General features: G+C 17.9%; 7 protein-coding genes across 7 annotated transcripts; 5 read left to right on the top strand and 2 right to left on the bottom strand.

Annotated features, from left to right (window-relative positions):
- Positions 1–763: 763 nt before the first annotated feature.
- Positions 764–3136, top strand: PRELSG_1010100 (DEAD/DEAH box ATP-dependent RNA helicase, putative; the record flags this gene model as incomplete). Its single annotated transcript, XM_028677019.1, has 1 exon — positions 764–3136. The coding sequence occupies one exon, from the start codon at positions 764–766 to the stop codon at positions 3134–3136; it is 2373 nt and encodes a 790-aa protein (XP_028533450.1).
- Positions 3137–4031: 895 nt separating this feature from the next.
- Positions 4032–6741, top strand: PRELSG_1010000 (nucleotide binding protein, putative; the record flags this gene model as incomplete). The annotated part of the gene is made up of 6 exons (XM_028677018.1): positions 4032–4286; positions 4516–5837; positions 6107–6178; positions 6260–6370; positions 6443–6502; positions 6675–6741. 6 exons carry the CDS (start codon positions 4032–4034, stop codon positions 6739–6741), a joined length of 1887 nt encoding a protein of 628 aa, XP_028533449.1.
- A 438-nt stretch (positions 6742–7179) lies between these two features.
- Positions 7180–13218, top strand: PRELSG_1009900 (conserved Plasmodium protein, unknown function; the record flags this gene model as incomplete). The annotated part of the gene is made up of 5 exons (XM_028677017.1): positions 7180–7206; positions 7421–12097; positions 12380–12537; positions 12802–12912; positions 13008–13218. The coding sequence occupies 5 exons, from the start codon at positions 7180–7182 to the stop codon at positions 13216–13218; spliced, it is 5184 nt and encodes a 1727-aa protein (XP_028533448.1).
- A 683-nt stretch (positions 13219–13901) lies between these two features.
- PRELSG_1009800 (conserved Plasmodium protein, unknown function) lies at positions 13902–14976 on the top strand (the record flags this gene model as incomplete). Its single annotated transcript, XM_028677016.1, has 4 exons — positions 13902–13982; positions 14207–14269; positions 14401–14511; positions 14908–14976. 4 exons carry the CDS (start codon positions 13902–13904, stop codon positions 14974–14976), a joined length of 324 nt encoding a protein of 107 aa, XP_028533447.1.
- Positions 14977–15299: 323 nt separating this feature from the next.
- PRELSG_1009700 (conserved Plasmodium protein, unknown function) lies at positions 15300–17387 on the bottom strand (the record flags this gene model as incomplete). Its single annotated transcript, XM_028677015.1, has 1 exon — positions 15300–17387. One exon carries the CDS (start codon positions 17385–17387, stop codon positions 15300–15302), a length of 2088 nt encoding a protein of 695 aa, XP_028533446.1.
- A 1277-nt stretch (positions 17388–18664) lies between these two features.
- Positions 18665–19342, top strand: TAF10 (transcription initiation factor TFIID subunit 10, putative; the record flags this gene model as incomplete). Its single annotated transcript, XM_028677014.1, has 4 exons — positions 18665–18733; positions 18849–18956; positions 19050–19124; positions 19238–19342. 4 exons carry the CDS (start codon positions 18665–18667, stop codon positions 19340–19342), a joined length of 357 nt encoding a protein of 118 aa, XP_028533445.1.
- A 313-nt stretch (positions 19343–19655) lies between these two features.
- On the bottom strand, positions 19656–21545 carry PRELSG_1009500 (S-adenosylmethionine-dependent methyltransferase, putative; the record flags this gene model as incomplete). Its single annotated transcript, XM_028677013.1, has 10 exons — positions 19656–19715; positions 19814–19892; positions 20028–20123; positions 20240–20358; positions 20547–20661; positions 20810–20849; positions 20978–21040; positions 21115–21223; positions 21314–21418; positions 21510–21545. The coding sequence occupies 10 exons, from the start codon at positions 21543–21545 to the stop codon at positions 19656–19658; spliced, it is 822 nt and encodes a 273-aa protein (XP_028533444.1).
- Positions 21546–23379: the final 1834 nt, after the last annotated feature.

Raw genomic sequence — 23379 nt, 5'->3', positions numbered from 1 at the left:
ATAGTAGGAATTAGGTTTATTAATCATATTTTTAAATAAAGAGTATTATACTTTTGTACTGAAGAAATAATTTTTCTTACAAAATTTTTAATCAAAATATTTTTTCTAGATGTAGCAAAAAAAAAAAAAAAAAGAAACAATGTACTTTGTTTTTTCTAATAAATATTTATATGTATAATGTTAAATTTTTTTGACACTAAAATTAAAAAAGAGTTAATAAAATAATTTTTAATATAGTTAATTTAAATATATATATATATATATAATATAAAACATGTGTATATATATTTATAATAAAAAAGAAAAAAATTTTGTTTTTCTTTTTTTTATATGTAAGATTATTTTTACATGTTATATAAAATGAATTATCCATTTATATTTTTATTCTTTTCTTAAATAATTAATTTGTATCCATGTGATTTAAAATTAAAAAATTAATTAAATTAATATTTTTAGTAATTAAGTGGTTTTTAAATACTTTATTTTGCAAATATACTAGTGAATATTAGCATTTCTTTTAAATAAAGTTATTACAAGAATATTTATGTACTATACTAGCTATATTTTGAAACAGTAGCCTTTAAATTTTTTTTTTTTTAATATAAGTTAATTTTGTATTGATAATTTTGTATAATATGTTAGGTATAATTTAAAAATTTTTTTTTTTTTTTTTTAAGAGTTTTATTGAAAATATATTTTTAATAAAAAATTTGATTCTTCTATTTTTTATTTCATTTTTGTTTTCTTTACATATGTGTAAAATATGTCAGCTTTTGAAGAGTTGGGGTTACAAAGTAATTTGTGTGAATTACTAGAAAAAAATGGCATAGATTTACCAACTGCTATTCAACAAGAATCGATTCCTCTGATTTTAGGAGGAGGCGATTTATGCGCTTGTGCTGAAACCGGTACAGGAAAAACATTAAGTTTTATTATTTCATCTTTGCAAATAGTACATGAATTATCCAGAAATATAGGGAGCTATGAGCGTAGCGATAATAATGCTACAAATAATACTTCAAAATATAATATAAAGGAAAAGGCTTTAATAAAATGTTTAAATAATAATTCAAAAGTTGAAGTGAACAAATATGAATGTATATGCAACAATAATAATTTGAATACATTTGAAGAAATAGGGGTAGACTGCGAAATAAAAAATGGAAAGTATGCTTTTGAAATAGAAATATTATCAAAAAGTTTTATTAATGTTGGGTTTTGCCCATCAGTTAGAGAAACTTTAAAATATAATTATACCTATTGTAGTAATGGATACAAATATACTAACAACAGATATGAAAATTATAGTGATCCTTTTACTACTAATGACATTATTACTTGTTTAATAAATAAAAATTCAAATATTATTTCTTTTAAAAAAAATGGTAAGTTTTTAGGAAATGCTTTTAAAATATTTTATAAATATAATGAAGTTCCTTTTTTTCCTTATATAAGTGGTAAAAACTTTCATGTAAAATTTCATTTCAAAAATTTAAAATACGTAGACACTTTCTATTTTAATGAATTAAACGATATTTTAAGTAATACTGAGAAAGAAAATGATTTTAGAAAAATATATTATGATAATTCTTTAGAAGAAAATAATGAGAAAGAAAAAGAAAGTAAATATAATATTACAAATAATAATAATAATAATCAGAATAATATATATAAGAATAATAAAAAAAAATTGTATTGTATAGTATTAGTACCAACAAAAGATTTAGCTATGCAAACTTACAATAATTATTTAACATATTCAGAATGTTTCATTAATCCTTCTATAAATATTGGATTGGTAGTTGGCGGTGAACAAAATATAAGAGAAAGAAACTTCGATTATAATATAATTGTATGTACATGTTTTAAATTGATAGAGTATTTAAGAAAAAATATAATTAATGTTAATGATATAAGATTGCTAATATTAGATGAAGCAGACGAACTTATAAATAATGACGAGAAATCTATTTTACAAATAAAAGATACTTGTATGAAATATAGCCAACATGTGCAAACTTTATTTTTTTCTGCCACTTTACAAGATCAAATTGTGAAGAATTGTATAAATAAAATTACAAATAATCCAATCTTTGTTGATTTAAAATATGGCAAAAATAGCATTCCTTCTCACATTTATGTTTGTATTTATTATGTAAACGATAAAAATTCTAATTTTTCATATGAAAAGGAAAACAAAGAAATATATGATATAATTAATAATGAAAAACTTAATAGTATGAGTTACGAAACACTGTATGAATATACAGATAAAGTTCATTTACTAAATACTAAAAGAAATGAAAAGGAGAACATTTCTTTGAACATAAAAATCAATAAATTAAAAAAATTAATCCAAATAATTAATGTATTTAATATGCAGAATGGTATTATATTTTGTAGAACAAATTTAGATTGCGACAATGTATATAATTTTTTAAATTATGTAGGAGATGGAAAAGCATATAAAGGAACAGTAGAAACTCTCAAAGAAAATAAATATTCTTGTGTTATATTAAAAGGAAAAATGTCAAATGAAGAAAGAAAAAATAATTTGAATGCATTTAAAAAAGGAGAAGTTCGTTTTTTAATATGTACTGACGTGGCAGCAAGGGGTATTGATATTCAAAATATGAGACATTTAATTATTATGACTTTATCAGATAACATTAATACCTTTTTTCATAAAATTGGAAGAGTAGGAAGAGATGGGAAAAATAGCTTATGTATTGTTTTATCTTCAGATAATGAAGAAGAAAAAGTATGGTTTCATACATGTCCAAGTAGGGGAGTTAATTGTTACAACAGAAATTTGAAAGAGAATAAAGGATGCACTGTTTATATAAAAGAAAGTGATTATATTAAAAGTATAAATGATCTATTAGAAAGTCCGATGCATATACTAGACTCGAAATATTTTTATATAGAAAATTTAGTTGATCCATTAAATTATTTCAAATTTCACCCAGTTACTAATAAGGGTAGAAGAAATAAAAATCAAAATATGAATTCAATATTTTCAGAACAAACGCATAAAGATGTGCTTAATTATTTTAGTTCTAATATTAATAATATTAGAAAATTACAAAGTGCTATACATTATAAGCATTATGAATTAATAAATTTTAAAATATAAAATGAAATAATTGTGATTATGGAATAAATATAAAAGTAATACCGTACATATATATATATAATTGATTACATAATATTATAATTCAATAGTTTAAAAAAATTAGTTTTAAACATAATTTCTTTCTATTATTCTTAATAGATATATTTGAAGTATCGTTTTAAGATAATTCATATAGTGAATTTTAGTCTTTCTTTTTTTTTTTTAATTTTTTAAAGTTATATATGTGATAAAGATAAATATATATATATATATATTTAACAAAAAGTTAATTTTATACAACATAAAATTAATAATATCTAAAAAAATTATAATAAAAAATAAAAGCATTAAATTAAAATGAACTCTAGATTATTCAATTAAATATTCACATGATTTATAACTTTTTTAAATTTTAAAAATAGATGCATATGGAAGGATAATAAATTCTTGTTTTTTTTATATATAAGATTTTTCTTATACATCCATATTTTATATTATCATTAGTCTTTTTTTTTTTTTATTTATTATTTTAAGGTTATTCTCCTTATAGTTTTTATTTTTTTTTATTTATTATTATTAGATGAATATTTTTCTTTTTATTATTTTATATTAAATACAATACTATTTTTTATTTTAATTTTATATATATATATATATATATATTTTTTTTTTTAACTAATATTTATCGTTTTCATTTATTTTTTTTAATTTTTTTTTTTAATTTTAGCTTTCTTTATACTAAATATGATTAACTCTTTAAATAATAATATTGTACTTTTTATGATTAGTGTATATATATAGCTTTATAAAAAAATATCTATATATAAGAATTTTATAATATTTTAACTATTAATATTAATAAAGATACTTTTAAAATTTAATCTTATTATTTATTTTATTTTTTTATTTTTTCATAATGATTATTTTACTTGATTCAAGAGGATTTATTAAACATTTATCAAGGAAAATAAATATAATAAACTACCGTAAGCGATCATTTTTCAATTTTCAACAACAAATAAACTTTTCATTATTTAATGATAAAAAAAATCAAAAAAATGTTCATAATTTAAACAATAACCATAATTTAATTCAATTGTACCATGAGTTAGTTAAAACAAATAAAATAGAAAGTGATCCTCACCAATATAACCTAGTTTTGGTTCTGCAAGTAATTCATAATTAATTAAATTTTACATATATGTATGTTTAGTTTTTTGTCATTACTGTTTTTATTTTTATAATTTGTTCTAAATCATTTTTTTGTATCTTCTTTATTTCCACATGTATTTTTATTAAACACATATGATGAATTATGCATTGCATAATTTAAGCAAATCTGATAACATATTCAATATATATTTAAAATTTTTTTTTTTTTTTTGTAATAATGCATATAGGCTCTTGAAAATAATTTAAATAATTATTATCATAATGTGGAAATAAATTTAAAAAAAAAAGAGAAATCTAAAAAGTCTTTCTTTAGTTCTTTTTTCTCAAAAGGAAATAATGAGTATGGAAAAGAAGTTATTGAGTTAGATGAAGAAATAATAGTGGAAAATTTTCAGAATGATGATAATTTCTTTATATACACTGATAATCGAAAAACAGATAAAGATAATATACTTAGATACAAAAATATAAAAAATGAAAAATATTTTGTTAATAACAAGGTAGATGAAAAAGATATAAAATATATTAGAGGATTATACGTTTATGGAAGTGTGGGAAGAGGTAAAACTTTTTTTTTAAATTTATTATTTGATAGAATTAAATTAAGTAAATTAAGAATTCATTATCATAACTTTATGCAAGAAATTCATAAAAGTTTTCATGAAGAAAAAATAAATAATTCAGAAGACCCTATTAAAAATATATCTATAAAAATGAGTAAAAAATATAAATTAATATTTATTGATGAATTTCAAGTAGTGCATATATCAGATGCAATGGTTATCAAATCATTATTTAATCATTTATTTTATCTGGGAACAGTTTTATTATGTTCTTCTAATAGAAATCCAATACATCTTTATCATAATGGTCTTAATAGAGATAGATTTTTACCTTTTATAAGATCGTTGTTTAAGTTTAATTATATATATGAAATTGATAACTATTTTGATTTTCGTGTAAAAAATAAAAATACAGATAATAATATATATAATATACCAACAAAAAATTTTGAAGAAATTGTAAGAATATGTAATGATCTTTATTGTAAAACTTACAATAAAGATATGAACTATGTAAAGAAGATTCAGAAGTTTAATGAAAAAATTAATGTATCTGATTTTAAAAAGTGCATAATTCCTTATAAATTAAATAATTATGCGATATTTTCTTTTCAAGAATTATGTGGTCAGAATATTAGCATAGATGAATATAATGCTATATCAAAAGAAAATCATACCTTATTTATTTATGATATTGAAAAAATGAATGAAGAAAGCAGTGGAAATGAACTAAGAAGATTTATTTTATTAATAGATATTTTATATGAAAAAAATACAAAAGTTTTTTTTTTTAGTAATACTCCTATTTTTCAAATTTTTCAGACAAGTTCTATCATTTCTTATTTTCAAATTCTTACTGAGAGAATGAAAATGAAATATAACAGTTTTGACCATTTCAAGAATTCTTGCAAGGAACAATTAAAGTGTGACAGCTTTAACAAAGAAATATTTATTAATATAATGCTGAACTTTGATATAAATAAAGAGTACGTTTTTCTATTATTTTTCATTTTTCATTTAATTTTTATTTATAGTTTCCATTAAAAGAAAAAAAAAAATTACTTTTATATTTATGTAGTTATTTATTATGTATTTACTTTATTGACATCTTATAATAATTAATACAATATTTTTACAAATATTAAAAAAATATATATTTTATGTTTTATTATATTGTTCATTTTCTATATACTATCTCTAATTCTAAAAAGTATTTATTTTTTAAAATTATAATATAATTTTTTTTTTTTTATAGAATAAGTGAAAAATTATTTGATGCTATAAATTATAATATTAATAAAGAATACATACCTATAGAATACTTAAGGTAAATATTATATTTAAAAAATTATTAAAAATAATAATATTTATTTATTTTAAACTTATATATTTTTTTTTTTTTTTTCAGGAAAATTTTATGCTTCCACATAACGAATCACGAAATAGACACAAAAAAACATTTAAAATATTTAGAAAATAAAGATATACAATTAGAATCTATTCCTTATTTATTATTTGAGTAAAATAAAAAAATCAAAAAGTTTTTTATGCATTTTGTAAAATCAAATTAAATTTTTTTTTTTTTTTTTAGTGAAAATTCAATAGATACATCTCAAGAAAATGCTTTTGCGTCTATGAGAACATTATCTCGGTATATATATATATATATATATTTTTTTCTCTAAAAAAAAAAAAAAATTAATTCTTTTGCATTTATATTGTTATAAAATATATATATTATTATAAATAAAAATTTTTAAATGAATTATATGAAATAATCTTATGTCTATAATTTTTTTTCTTTTCTTTTTTCCTATTAACAGAATGAAGCATATGAGCACATTATCATACCTAGAAAAGCACAATAAAATATATGAGCATGATATATAAAATAAAAAAATATAATTAATATTATAAAATTATATGAACCTAATTCTTTTTTCCTTTTTTTAATAAAATATTGGATTATATAATTAAAAATTTTTTTTTTTAAACAGTAATAAAATTATTGGCCTTTTCATTTTTTTTCTTTCTTAAATCATTGTTCTCTTTTATTATACTTAATTCTTTTTTTTATGTATATTTGTTTTCAATTATATATACATTTTTATTTTTTTTGAAAATTAATAAAAATTATTATTAATAAATTTATTATTTCATTATGATCGTAACACGGTTGTCATAGTAAATATTTTAATTCTAGATAATATATAAAATTATAAAAAGATAATAATATTATTATGAATCTAATATTTATTAAAATTTGTTATCTATTTTATTTTTTATTTTTTGTAAATAACCCCTATATATTGGTATTGCATTAGCACAATGAAAAAATTCAAAAAAAAGACACAAGTAAAAAATAACATATATATATATATATATATATATATTTTTATCTAAAAGAAAATAAATCAATTACTATGACTATTAGAAATAATTATATAATAATAAATAGTATACATAAAGTATATAATGCTAGACATAGTTATGATAATCATAATAATATAAAATAGTAATTCTATAATTAGGAATAATAATAATTGAAAATTCTTTTTTTTATGTATAGAGAGACTATACAAAAGAAAATACTAAACTTTATAAGAAAAAAGAAAATGGAAAAGATAAAGGTGGATTTGAAAAACCTAGAAATTATAATGAATTACGTTATACAATAAAATTAAGCGATTCAGAACATGATAACAATGACAGTAACACTAGTAAAGAAAAACAAAAAGATAAAAAAAAAAGTAATAATAAAAGAAGAAGCTTATCTTTACGCATACCTAATTATGAAAAAGATATTTTTAATAATATTAAACTTGCTGATAAATTATATAAATTGTCAAATGAAAATGACAAAAATGACTCTGATAATAAAAATTACAGAGAGAACAAAAATCCCAAAAATGCGAAAAACCAAAATTGGAAAAATAAAAAATGTAAAAATAGAAGAAGTTTAAGTTGTGACAACAATAACTCTGATTCTAATAATAGCCAAAAAAATAAAAAACTGGATATAAATATTAATGAAGTTAAAATGAATTATAAGAACAAAAAAATAAAAATTATTTATGATGATGGACATTCAAAAAGAATTGTTGTTAAAAAGAAAAAAAAAAAGAAAAAAAAAGACGAAAATGGAGATAAATATGAATATGAATTTGATGATAAAAATCATACAGATAGAGAGAAAGAAAAAAAAGAAAAAAAAGAAAAAAAAGAGTATGAGGAAGAAGAATCAGATGAAGAAGAAGAGGAAGAAGACGAGGAAGAGGAATCAGATGAAGAAGAAGAGGAAGAAGAGGAAGAAGAAGAAGAAGAGGAAGAAGAGGATGAGAAGGAATATAATGACAATTATAAAGAAGAAAGTAAAATTTACAACAAAAAATTTAAAAATAAAGAAAAAATAAATAATAAAGTAAGAAGAAAAAATAGCATTCAAAATAAAATAAAAAATAACACCATAGCATTAAGTGATAGTTACATTAGTGAAAAAGAGAAAGAAAATCTAAAATATGTAAAAAGAAAAATACCGGTAAATAAGTTATTAGATGAAAAAAATAAAAAACAACATGAAGTGATGAATATGAATAGCAAAGTAGATAACAATAAGAAGAGAAAAATTAAAAAAGAGAAAAAAGAAAATTATAATACTAATGAAAAAAAAAAAATTGAACATAAAAATGACTTTGAAGAAGAAAGATTAGAAAACTTTAATTACTCTAATGAAAAAAATATGGGAATTTTAAATTATAAAAAATTTCCAACAAAATATAAAGAAGACAACAATCATTTTATTCTACGTATAAAAGAATTAATTTTCAATATGCATATAAACTTAGAAAATATAAAGGATTATATAAAAAAAAAGAACAATTATATATCAACATTATTTGAATCATCTTTCAATAGTATAATAGAAAATGTTAAAAAAAATGAAATAAGAAGAGAAAACTTTTATAAAATAATTTTTCATGACTTATTTAACTTATTGAATGAGTTTATTATTGTTGATGATTACACTAAAAAGTTTTTCTTTAGTATAGAAAGTAATGTTAGACAAAAATGCTTAGAAAATATTAAAAATGAATTTTATAATTTTATAAATAGGTTTTTACATTCATCTGATAAAAATGTGACCAATTCTAAATATAATGAATTTTACTTTCCTAATAAATACAATAATGATAATATTAATAATATGAATGAATTGAAAAAAAAAAAAAACTTATATTCTACACTATCATATTTTAATAATAATAACGAATATGATATAATGTCAGAAAGAAGTAGATTTTCAAATTTAAATAGTATGAATAATGAAAACATAAAAAATGATATTTTAAAAATTGAAGGAATAAGTAACGATTTTGTTCTAAAAGTAAAAAAATCAGGTATTTTTCAAAATTCTAACGAGCAAGAAGATACATTAGAATATTTAAAAGATATTATTAAAAATGAGAAAGAAAAAAACATAAAATTAGAAATGCAATATGATGAATTAAAGCAAAAATATAATTTTTTAAAAAAGAAAAGAGATGAAGAAATTTTAAAAGAAATTAATTTATCACAAACTAATGAGGATGAAAATGACAATTTTTTCAAAAAAATTTACAGAAATCAATCAATTATTAAATACGAAGAAAAAAAGTTAGAAGATTCTTCAAAAAAAATTGTTGATGAAAATATAAAACTAATGCAAATAAAAGAATTAAATGAGCAAAACAAAAAAGAAATAGAAAATGAGATGACTGATATAGAACTAAGAAAAAAAGAAATAGAATACGAAAAAGATTCAATAAGAAAGAAAAAAAAAGAAATAGAAAAAGAAAATGATTTATTAAATGAAAAAAAAAAAGAAATAGAAGATGAAAATAATTTACTAAAAAAAAAAAAAAAAGAAGTAACAAAAGAGAATGATTTGTTAGACGAAAAAAAGAAGGAGATAGAAGATGAACACAACCTACTGAATCAGAAAAAAAAAAAGATAGAAAATGAAAATGATATGTTAGACAAAAATAGAGAAGAAATGGAACATGAAAATAATCTATTAAAAAAAAAAAAAAAAGAAGTAGAGAACGAAAATGATTTGTTAGAAGAAAAAAAAAAGGAACTAGAAGACGAAAGTATCTTATTGAATGAAAAAAAAAAAGAAATAAAAGACGAAAATGATTTACTAAAAGAAAGAAAAAAAGAAATAGAAAACGAAAAAAATTTATTAGAAGAAAAAAAGAAAGAGATAGAAGACGAAAATATCTTATTGAATGAAAAAAAAAAAGAAATAAAAGACGAAAATGATTTACTAAAAGAAAGAAAAAAAGAAATAGAAAACGAAAAAAATTTATTAGAAGAAAAAAAGAAAGAGATAGAGGACGAAAACATCTTATTGAATGAAAAAAAAAAAGAAATAAAAGATGAAAATGATTTACTAAAAGAAAGAAAAAAAGAAATAGAAAACGAGAATGACTTATTAGAAGAAAAGAAAAAAGAAGTGGAAAAAGAAAATGAATTACTAATGAAAAAAAAAAAAGAAATAGAAAATTATAATAGCTTAATTGAGAAACATTTAAAAGAAGTACAAGATAAAAAAAATTTAATAGAGGAGAGAAAGATGGAAATAGAAAGAGAAGAAAATGTTGTGAAAGAAAAAAAAAGAGAGATGGAAATGGAAAATAATTTGTTGGAAAAAAATAAAGAAGATATAGAAAATGAATATGAACATTTGAAAAAAAAAAAACTTGAGATAGAATATGAAAATAGTTTAATTGAAAAGCAATTAAAAGAAATGAGCTATAAAAAGAATTTAGAAGAAAAAACGGAAATAAAAAATGATTCAATAAGATTAAATAAAAGACAAACTGAAGAAATTAGGAGTCTAATAAAAGAAGAAAATGAAAAATCCTTTCAAGAAATTAATGAAATAGTGAATTTAGAAAAAAAAAGAAGTGAAGGAAAATTTTATTTAAATAACCATAATTCCGTTAGTTTAGAAAATAATGAAGTTAGGGGATGTGAATCTAAGTTAATTTTTGATAGTTTTATGGAGAAAAACAAGGAAAATAAGGCATACTCTAATATTATGCATGCTTCAGTAATTGAAAGAAACAGTACTTTATTAAATTTATTTAATAGTGAATTTTCTATGATGGATGATTCAAAAAAATGGAATAATGAATTTTTAAAGGTAGATGAACAAAAAAATTACAGAAATGATTCTCTTTATGAAGTAACATCAAAAGATAATGAATTTAATATGAAAAAAGACAATTTCATAAAGATCAAAAGTGAGATTTTGGAAAAAAAAGAAAAAGGACTAAAAAATGAAGAAAAAAAAATAATACAAAAAGAAGAGTCTCTTATAGAAAGAGAAAAGAAGTTTAATGATGAAAAGGAAATATTTTTAAGAGAATTAAATGAATTAAACATATTAAAGGAAGAAATTTTACATAAAATAGAAATGATTAAGCATAGAGAAGAAGAGCTTAATAAAAAAGAAGAAGAAATAAATATAAAAGAAAAGTATATATTGAACAAAGAAAGAAATTCATTAAAAAATTTGAACGAATTAGATGCATGTTCAAAAAAAAAAGATCGTTTGAATAATTTAGATAATATACACATTTTTGATAAAAATTCTTCAGAAAATATTGAATCGTTAAATAATATTATTTCTAACGATTTGTCAAAAAAAAAAATAATGAATGAAGAAAAAATAAACGTTTTAAAAAGTATTAAAAAAGATAAGTATAACACTAAAAATTTTGAATTAAGTAATAAAGAAGAAATATTTTATGATAAAGAACTAGAATTAAATGAATCGGAACAAAAAACTAATAATTTTCATTTTAATAGCAATAAATATTCTTCAAATAAAAGTTTTATTAAAAACAATATAGAGGATATTAAAGAAAAGTTAAATAGCAGTTTGAAGGAAATAGAAAAGTATAGAAGTTTATTAAGAAGTAGAGATCTAGAAATAAATTCATTAAAGGCTAAAATAGAAAAAGAATACAAAAAAAAACATGTTATATCAAATAATTATGATTTAAATAATTCTGAGATAAATTCTAAATCAAATAATTCTAGTTACAACAACGAAGATACAATTAAAGGCTCAATTAATGAAAATAATTCTTCTATTTTATCATATGTGTCAAAAAAAAATAGTCTAATTTTTTTATCAAAAAATAGTAATTTAAAAGAAAAAGAAGAAAATTTAGACAACTCTAATATAACGGATAAGGTACTTAAAATTAAAAAAAAATAGAAAAAAAAAAAAATTAATATATATGTAAAAATATGTCAATATGTACCTAAAAAAATATTCATAATTAAGAAAATGAAATGATAAATTAGTTTCCCTGTTATATATTTTAAGTATCTAAATTAAAAATAATATAGTAAATTTATAAAATCATAAATAACTACTTTTAATTTTTTTACAGGTATGTATATATGAGTCTTATTTGCTTCCTATTTTTTGACTTATATGTAAATTCATAATTTTAATTTATTATTGTAACAGATTTTAAATAAGACTGACTTAAATGAAGAAATAAGAATTAAAAATATAATTAGTAATGAGTTATTAACAGTATATAAAGAAATAAGTAATATAAAAGAAGAATATAATACATATGTACTTAAAAAAAATGAATTTACTGCAAGTTTGTTCCTTAAATGGTAAAAAAGAAAAATATTAATTTTCTAGATTTTATAGTATATAATAAAAAATTTCTCAAGCTACTGAAATATGCAAATTTCTTTTTTTTCAAAAATAAAAGACTTATATATATTTAAAAACTAAGTAATTAACTATGATTTATATATATAAATCATCTTGAGAATTTATGCATTTTATTATTAATAATTTAATAAAAACATATAAAGTCTATATTATGTGAAACAATGTCTATAATTAAAAAAAAAAAATGTTTTCCTTTTTAGTTTCAATGATATAAGCAATAATTTTAAAATGAAAGAAGTTTGTTATGAAAATGAGTCAAAAAAATTCCACACACTTATTAATGAAAAAGAAGGATATATAAAAGAACTTAAGTATAAAACATTTTATCTTTTTTTTTTTTTTTTAAAAAAGACGTGTATAATTAATGACTATTTCTACATATTTTTTTTTTTTTTTTTTATACAAGGAATGCATTGCATGAAAAGAAAATGAAAGAAATATCTTATAAGAAGATGATTTTAAAAATGAATCAAATAAATGATTCTTATAAATTAAAAAATAAAAGAAGTTTATCAACCGTTGAATTTTTGAAACATGATATAAAAACTTTGAATCAAGATATTTTAAAAAAAAATGAAATGGTAATTTGTCTACAAAAAAAAAAAAAAAAAAATTAAATACATTAAAATAAAATAATTGTAAAATATAGTAATTAAAATAAATAAAAATAAAATAAAAATAATACTTTAAAAAAATTCAATTTTTTAAATATACTTATAAAATTTTATATGAATATTATCAATAATTTACAATATAAAAATTTAATTTTTTATTTTAAGATTAAAAAATTTGAAGTCGCTCAATGATATAGAAAAAAAAAATTGTGGGTATTAAGCATGCAATGAATTTAAAAAAAAAAAAAAAATTAACAAAAAAAAAAAATTAACAAAAAAAAAAATTAATAAAAAAAAAGTTAACAAAAAAAAAAAAATTAACAAAATTTTTTTTTTAAATTTTAAAATTAAAAATATATATAAATATATGTATATATATTTATGTATATAAAGAAAATATATATATATATATATATATATATTTAAATACAAATACACAAATATATATTGAAAATTATAAATTTTTCTACAATTATATTATTTTTTTTTTTTTTTTTGAAAAGTGTTAAAAAGTAAATATAATTCATTTTCGCTTCTTTCAACATAAAATATTTGTTTTATAAATATGCCTTTTTTTCTACTATGTACAAGAAATTTATTAAAAATAAACTAACTTTTTAGAATAATATCATTTTTTGTAAAAAAAAAAATAGAAAAAAGAAAGATTTCATTGAATAGATTTACAAATGGGCAAAAATAGTAAAAAAAAAAAAAATATTCATCAAAATGTTGCAAACACAGCATTTAATAATAAACCATCTTTAAAAGTACTTCAAAGAGAAAAAAAATTTTCCAGGAAAATTTACACATTTCATTAAACCTAAGAAAGCATAATTTCATTATATTATTTATTATTTTATTAATTTTTTGTATTTAATTTAAATAGTTTGTTCATAAACGCATTTCTTTTTTATTTTTAATATTAAAAAACAAAAATAAAATCATAAAACTTTCTAATTTTACACTATTATATTTTTATATTATTTATCAGTGGCGATTAATTAATAAAGAATCAAATTTTTTTGATAAAGCATTTGAAGAAAACTTAATTAACGTATATCATATATATTTATTTATTTTTTTTTTCTTGATACTTAATAACAAAATTTTTTTTTCCCTTCATATCTTAACCCATATGTGCTATGACAAAATTTATATTTATTTCTTTTTTTGATTTTTAAACAGTTTCAAAAAATGTCACTAAATGAAGATAATAATTCTTCACAAAAAGAAGATAACATAGAAGAAAAAATTGTACGAACTCGAAAAAAGTTGAAAAAAAAAAAAAAAAGAAAGGTAATATATAAGAAGCAGATAATATCAATTAAAAATAAATATTTTTTTTTTATATACTTATATTAAAAATATTCTATTCAAATGGAAACACTCTTTTTATAATACTAATATATATCTTTATTATTAAAATTACATGTATGAAAATATTCATTGAAAATTATTCTATTTATCCTGCAATGGATAAATAAAATAAAAGCATAAATACACATATGAATTATAATATTTTTTATTTTATCTTTCTATTTATATTAATATTTCTTTTTTTAAAAATTTGCATCTTTTTATAAAAAAGCATAATACTATCTTATTTTATATGTATTCTCTACAAAATAATAAGATGAAATATTCATACATATATATTTATATATAAATTACATGAATATTTTTTTTTTTCAGATAAAAGATAGAATTAGAAAAAAGAGACCATTTCAAAAACAGAAAAAGAGAAAATTTAAAAGAAGATAATAATTTTTAAGAATTAAAATAATTTTTATTTTTATTTATTCGTTTATATCATTATCTCTTTTTATTTTAATTTTTTCTAATATTAATTTGTGTGTACATAATATATATAATTTTATTTATATTTTAAATATTTTAATTTTAAATAAATTTTTTATTCAAATTATTTCCACTAGAAACAAAGAAAAAAAAAAAAAAATAATAGATAATATAAAAAATATCACAAAAAAAGAAAAAAAAAAAAAATAATATAAAAAATAACATACAAAAAAGAAAAACAACAACAAAAAAATAAGTATAATAAATTAAAAGGGTAAAGTATAGTTTTATAAAACTGTAACTTTAATATCCAATTGTGATAATAAATTTATTAATGAGGTTAACCCTTGTTTCCCCTTATTGTGTCTTATGCATAATTTTGCATTATTTTTTCTTTTGTTACTTAATAAATCATATTCCGATTCATAAGACACTATGTGTGCATTACTATTTTTTACGACTTTTTTAATTTCTTCATCACTAATAGAATCACTTATATTACTTAAAGATAAATAAAATGCCTCAACGTTATTATAATCACTTGGATTATAATTATTTTCACTTTGCAGAGTTGATTGTAAATGTGCTTGTAATGAAATTTTTGAACCTTTTTGTATAGCTTCTTGAAGTCGTTTTTTGTTATCATATCCATCTTTATCAAAATATGATTTTCTATGAAATTTTTCCGTTCCATTATATTCTAAGTTGTCCGGTGATTTACAATTTAATTCTGAATATCTTTTTGTATCTCTAGTATCATGCATCCAATTAATTTTCATAGTAGTTGGCATTATTTTTTCATAATTTGCGTTTTGATTTATATCAGGTGTTTTCCTACCAAACAAATCACTATACATTGGATTTAACTTTCTCTTTTCTTCTTTTTCAATATCTACTTTTTCTATATCTTCTTTATGTTTATACGGCATATTTGTTTCATTTCTAAATTTTTCAAAGTTCCCTTCTTTGGTATCATAATAACAATCAAATATATGACTTGAATGCATATTATATCTTCTTTGTTCCAATGATATATCAGAATTATTATTATAACTGTTTATATAATTATAATTAGTTGGATATAATTTTTCTAAATGAGCTTTATTTTCCTTATTTTTATCATTTTTAAAATCTTTGGACAAATTAAATGGATATACATTTGGTAAAGTATCTTTATTTTTTTCAGATAACTTATTCAAATCTATTTTTATTTTATTAGCAGCTAAAACAGTTATGTTATCATTACCAGATAAGCTATTATAATGCACTTCTTTTGCTGATAAATTTTTATATTTAGGAACAAAAGTGTTTCTCATATTTTTTTGTTTATTCTTTTTATCATTGTCAGATTCAACATAATCAAATATTTTCGTGTGATTCATATTTCTCTCTCTATTAATAGTAGCATTTCCATACAATTCATCTATTGTAAATCTACTTAAACTTTTTATTTCTTCATCATAATTTACATTACTTTTCTGAAAACCAGAGTCTATGCTTTTTTCACAAGGAAAATTCTCTTTTAGTATTTTTTTGTGCATATTAGAATTAAGAGATTTTTCATTATTTAAATCACTTACATTTTTTTCATAATTATTTTGTTTATCTCTAGAATATTGATAAATATTATTGGTATTTTCATAAAAAACTTCGTTATTATTATTGCTATTAACATTATTATTCTTATAATTGTTAATATTATTATTATTTATATTATAATTATTTGTATTATAATGTTTATTATTAATACTGTTATTATGAAAAAGGTCAAAATTCTTATTATCAATATTTTTATTGTTACCATTATCATTATAACCGTATTGATAATTAAGATAATTATTATTTTTTGTATTAATTTCATTAAAGCTACTTTTTTTTTTATTATACTTTGTTTTTTCTTCATATGATTCATCGTTACCATGTTCATAGTTACTTTCCGCGTTCTTCTCAGGTAATTGGTATTCTTCAAGTTTATTGTTTTTAGTCGAAGTTTCATTCTCCTTTGAACTTTCATTATAGTTACAAGTAAAATGATTTGGATATTCATGTTTTAATTGATTAATGCTAGAATTTTTATGACTATATAAATTAGTTTTGTATTGGTTAACTTTTGTTGGACTATTATAATCAATCAAATTATTATCATTGTAATAAGGATCAATGTTCTTTGAATTATCTGATACCTTTAAGTGAAACAGTTGTGCATTATTATTGCCTATAATATTACTTCCACATTCTGCTTTATCTTCATTATTAACTATTTGACTATTGTGAATTGATTTGTAATTATGTAAATTCAAAGTAGCATCATGCTTTTTGGCATGGGAACAATCACACGATAAATCAGGAGAAATAATTGAGTCATTAACTTTCATACTTAATTTAATGTTATTAACAAGTTTTTTTTTATATTTTTTACTTATTACTATATTATTTTTGTCAGATTATAAAGGTAATATTAAAACTAAACTTTTTTTTTTTTTTGCAATATATTATTTATTTTATTAAGACAATATTATCATTATAAATTAATTTTTTTTAACTTATTTTATTTTTTGTGCTACATTCAAATAGTTAATTTATAATGATAAGATAAGAAATGCAATTGAATTTTTTTTTTAAAAAGACAAATACTTTTTCAAAAAAAAAAAAAAATATATATGCTTTAAAAATATAAGTAAAAATGAAAAAAAAAAAAAAGGAATTATGTGGAAACTTTTTTTTTTTTTTTTCTTCTATATACATTAATGGATATTCTAAGTTGTAAAACAAGATATTTATATATAAAGGTAAAATTTAAATCTAAATAAAAAAAAAAATATCAACATATATATATACATAAGTTGTAATTTATTTTCGTTGTCAAATTTTAAAGTACCAAAAGTATAGTATTTTTTTTTTTTTTTTTTTTATATAAACGTACTATTTAAAAAAAAAAAGAAAATAATTTATAAGAACCTCATATAGCAAAAGCTTATCTATTACAGTGTAAATTATAGTATATATATTATTTTTTTAATCTAGTAAAAAAAAAAAAGATTATAATTCTCTAAAAATAATTAGTAATCTTTAGAGTATAAATATTTTTAAATGTGTGTTAAGTAGTTTACATTGTTTAATTATTTAGAATTTTTTACTTAAATGAAAAAAAAAAAAAATAAAATTACTATTTTCTCTTTACAATTATTTTAATAAATTTTAATCTGTAATAATATGGATAAATAAAAAATTAATCTGAACTTTAAAAAAAAGAAGCGATTAATAACAATTTATTTAATATATTAAAAAAAAAAAAAACAAAAAAGTTTAAAGCATAAAAAAAATCAATAGTTATGAATTATTTATATATACATTAGTTATCACATAAGAAAATTACAAGCACTAATAAGTACCTATGAAAAAATTAAAAATAAAGGGAATCTAATGTTTTATATAAATTCATTGATAAAATTAAAACATTGATTACGTTTCTTTTTTTTTTTTTTGGCATTTAATTTTTTCTTATTTATTTGATGTTTCCTTTTTATTTACCCCTTATTAATTTAAAAAAAGAAACTAGTAAAATAATTTTTTTTTTTAAAAAAACCTCTATATATTTATATATTAAAAAAAAAAAAAAAGAGTTTATAATTCTTTTTCTTAATTTCTTATGATGGATGATAATTTTGTGAATGAAGATGATGAGCACTTAATTAAAACTTTACTGAAAAATAAACCAACAGTAATAAAAATTTTGACAAAAAGAAAAATTACATTACCTATAATTAATGCTAAAATATATACTTTAGGATTTTTATTTATATTCATTATAAAAACTTCTTAATTTTTGAATTTAGTTCAGTGAAGATTTAATAGATTTTTATCTTTCCTATAATGGATGTAAAGTTAATGAAAAATCTTGTTTAAGATTAATTTCTCTTGTTTTACATAAATCATTAGACAACGTAATTATATAAAAAATTAAAATTTACAATGCAATTTATCCTTTTAATAGAGTGATTAAATTTTAAAATATTCATTTCTACTATATTTTACAGCTAATAAATAATGCTCTTAACTTACAATCCACTGAAATATCAAATAATAAAAAAGAAATCAAAAATATATCTAAGGTATATTATGAAATAAATAAAAAAAATTTTGAGAACAATTTAATTATATCAAGAATTTTGACTTTTATAATTTAATATTCTTTTTTTTTATATATATATTTTTTTAATTATAGGAAAAAGAATTAAATTATAAAGAGTTGATTAAAGCATTAAAAGAATATGATGAAAACTATGAAAATGAAGAAATATTTAAAAATTTTAATGTATTTTTAGAATAGAAAAAAAAAAGTTCTCAATTTTTTTATATAAGTAAATATTATGAGATTTATATTTTTCATTTGCTAATTTTCTTGAATTTAAAGTTAATGAAAAATGTATTTTCTTATTTATTTATTTATTATTATTTTTAGTTTTACATAAATAATAAATTTATATATTAAACTTGGTGAAAAAAAAATATATGAAAAAAAATTGAAATGAAAATGTACAAAAATATTATGTAAATTAAAAATTAAGATTTTTAATGTTCTAAGAAAATATAGAATAAAGATTCTGATATATATGCTTACAAATATACATTGTATAATTTATTTAAAATCTCCTTTTTCTTTTTCTTCCTGTATATTTACTATCTCTTTTTACTTCTAGCCCCTAAGTTATGAAAAAAAAAGAATTACATTGAAATATAAAATTATGAATATAATATATTAAAAGGAACACATAAATGAAAATAGAACTTCTTCACTTACTTTCATTCTTCTTTGCTCTTTTTTTTTCAAAATCCACTCTTTATTTTTTTTAATTTGTTTTTTTGTTTTTTTATTAAATCTATATTAAAATAGATAGAGAATTTTTTTTAAGATGAAAATGTAATATATTATTATGATCTTTAATAATGTTTTTATTAGGAATAAAAATAAAAAAAAATATTTAAAAAAATTTTTTTTTTTTATATATATCTACCTTCTTTTTTCATGAGAAATAACTTCATCTTCATCCTTTATAGATTCTGGTAATTTGGGAATGATTGATGATCCTGCCCATAAGCATAAATAATATCTAAGAAAAAGATATAAATTATATTAAATATAATTACATTTATGCAAAACTTATAAAATATAAAAAATGCATAAATGAATACAATTTTAATATTTTTCTCCAATATTATTACTAACTTTTTTGATTTAGCTGAATTTGGGAAGTCAACAACAACACCACCACCAAAACCGGACTTCATAGCAAAATTAGTTAAGGTTTCTATTTGTTCTGCTGAATCAGGATAAAATTGAAATACCTAAAAATCATTTTAATAAAAAAAATTGTTATGTTAAAAATCTGAATATCATTTATAAACATATTATTTTTAATGTAAATTCATTTTTATAATTGGCTTTTTCCTTTATATATTGCCGTAATTTTGCATAATTAATGCTATTCTATAATTATATTTGTATATATATATATATATATTTTTTTTTTTACGGCTCTAGCTCCTCTTTTAAGGCAATTATATAACCATTTAAAAAATGTGTTAATTCTTGCAATAGGATTTTCATCTTTTTTGTCCCAATTGCATAACCACTGTAAAGCCGATATACTAAATAATAACAATTATGTACTATTTTATAAATATTATATATTTAAAAAAATTATTTGTAATTATCTTATATGTATGTAAATATGTATTATAAACATATTAACTTCTTAATATGGTATCAATAATAATAAAATATTTATATATTAACCTGACTACTCCATCAAAAATACAAGATTGGAATCTCATTACTAATTCATAAAAAAAAAAAAAATTAAAAGATGTTAATATTTTATAATATTAACTAAGATTGAATAAATAATAATATATATTGATTTCTTCTTTTTTTTTTAGTATATATATATATAATGAATATAACATTTTCCCATGTCTGCTAAAATCATTTCTCCTCCATGTTGTGCTTCATTTTGAAGACCTGCTTCTGAAAAAATAAAAATTATAAAAAATTTAAGTAATAATATATTTTGAAATAAGATAAGAAAAAAAAAATTTTACTTATCATATGAATACTGATGTCTATTCCTATCCAAAAATGATCTGATTCACTTAAAGTCATGCCACTTATGCCTGAACCACATCCAATATCTAATAATAAACACGGAGACTATAAAAAAAATAAAGTTATATATATTTATGTAAATATTAAAATTATTAATTCAAATAAATTTAGATTTAAATTAATATTTTTACTTACATCGGGTAATACAAGTAATTCCATTGCTCTTTCAGTCATTTTAGTTTGAATATCCCTAATTCTTGAATTTCTAACATATTTTTTTGCTTCGTCTTCATTATAAAACTAGAAAAAAACAATATTACTTCAATATATATATATACATCTTTTTTTTTTCTATTTTTTTCATTTAATCTTTTATATATTTTATGTATACAATTTCTGGAGGTGAAGTATACTCAGGTCTAACCATTTCGATTATTTTAATGTTATATGCTATAAATTCATTTATTAAATTTATAATTTTACATTAGTTTTGTATAAATTTCATAACAAAAAAAAAAGAAAAGAAAAAAATATATATATATATATATAAATATACAAAATAATTACATCAACAATTTATAATTTTATAATTTACTCCATTCTTAATGATTCAATATATTTTAACTTTTTATTTCATAATAAACTTATTTTTTTTGTTTCTTATTTTATATTATTTTTAATTAGTAACAATATATATTTTTTTCATGTTATTTTTTTTAAAAATTAAACAACACATTTTTATAAGTTTTATAAAAAAAAATATTATGAAAAAAAAATATTTGTATGAATGTTAAAGGAATTTATGCATTTAATTTTATTCTACTTAGAATATATTTAAAATATTTATTTTTCATGTTTTCTTTTTATTAATTTTATTTTTATACTTTTTTTTTTTTTTTTTTTTTTTTTAAAAAAATGAAATTACAAAATTATTTTTTTTTTTTTTTGTAAAAAAATGAAATTACAAAATTAATTTCTTATTTCTATAGATTTTTTTTTATAACAGTTATTTTATTTTATTTATTTATTTATTTATTTTTTTTGTTAAATATTTTAGAACTAGCTATTTAAAAGTAAAGAATATAATTTTTGTATTTTTATAAAGTATGCATATTTAATAAATTACTTATTTTAACTTTAATATTTATTCTGCAGTTTTATATATTTATTTTTAATTTTAATTTAAAAGTGATAAAAATATTTTTTAAATAGTAACAACTTTAGTAGCAACCTTAATATCATTCTAAATTTCTTTAATCTTAAAAAAAAAAGAAATATACAACATATTTAATAAATATATTTCATTGCACATTAGGAATTGTTTGTTTCTGAATATTTTTATTTGTTATAGAATAATTTCTTTTTTTATTTCATAAATTATTTTCATTGAAATTACTTATTTTGTTTATTTATTTTTTTTTTTTTTTTGTGAAAATATAAAATATTGATTATTTGAACATTTTTATAAAAATTTTTTTCTATGTTTTTTTCATTAAACTTTTTACGTCTTTTTTTTTTTTTTTTGATATTTAAATTTAATAAAATGATACGCATGAAGATTAATTTATGCAAGCAAAAATGGAAATTATCTATGGAAAATTGAAGAAAATTATTTTCTTCATAGATTTTTAATTAAATTTTCTAAAAATTTATTTTATTAATACTTTTATGTGTAATTTTTTTTTTTTTTTTTTTTTTTTTTGTTCTTATATTTATTGATGCTTAATTAATATTTTTCAATTTTGTATATTTTGCTTACTTTAAAAAAAATATTTCATTTCTTTTGCTTTATTAGATTACTTTCATTTTACATATTTTTTTTTTTTTTTTATATATAATTTGTTTTTATAAATAATTTTTTAGTTTTTTTAGTTATTGATATTTTTTCCTTTTTTTTTTCATTTCATTTTATAATTTACACTATTCTTTGATAACGGCACATATATTTTTTATATATTATAAACAAATATATATATATATATATATATTATTTTCTTTCGTTGTTTAAATATCTATTATTATAAAATTTCATAGTTCTCTTTTTATGATTAAATTTATTCTTTATAAAAAGTTTGTTTTCGTTTGTCTTATTAGTGATATAAAAATATTTAAATTAATACAAATGCTGAAACTCGATATTAGAATAACAAAAAATGTATGGAATATTTGATTAATTTTTATTTATTTATTTTTTTAAAATATTAATGTATTAAGTATTATTTTGTACAGTCTATAATTATGATGAAAAATTAAATTAATTT

This window comes from Plasmodium relictum (genome assembly GCF_900005765.1).
Source record: "Plasmodium relictum strain SGS1 genome assembly, chromosome: 10".
Classification (NCBI taxonomy): domain Eukaryota; phylum Apicomplexa; class Aconoidasida; order Haemosporida; family Plasmodiidae; genus Plasmodium; species Plasmodium relictum.
The sequence above is the reverse complement of the archived record's forward strand: the minus strand, read 5'-3'. Positions and strand labels throughout refer to the sequence as shown.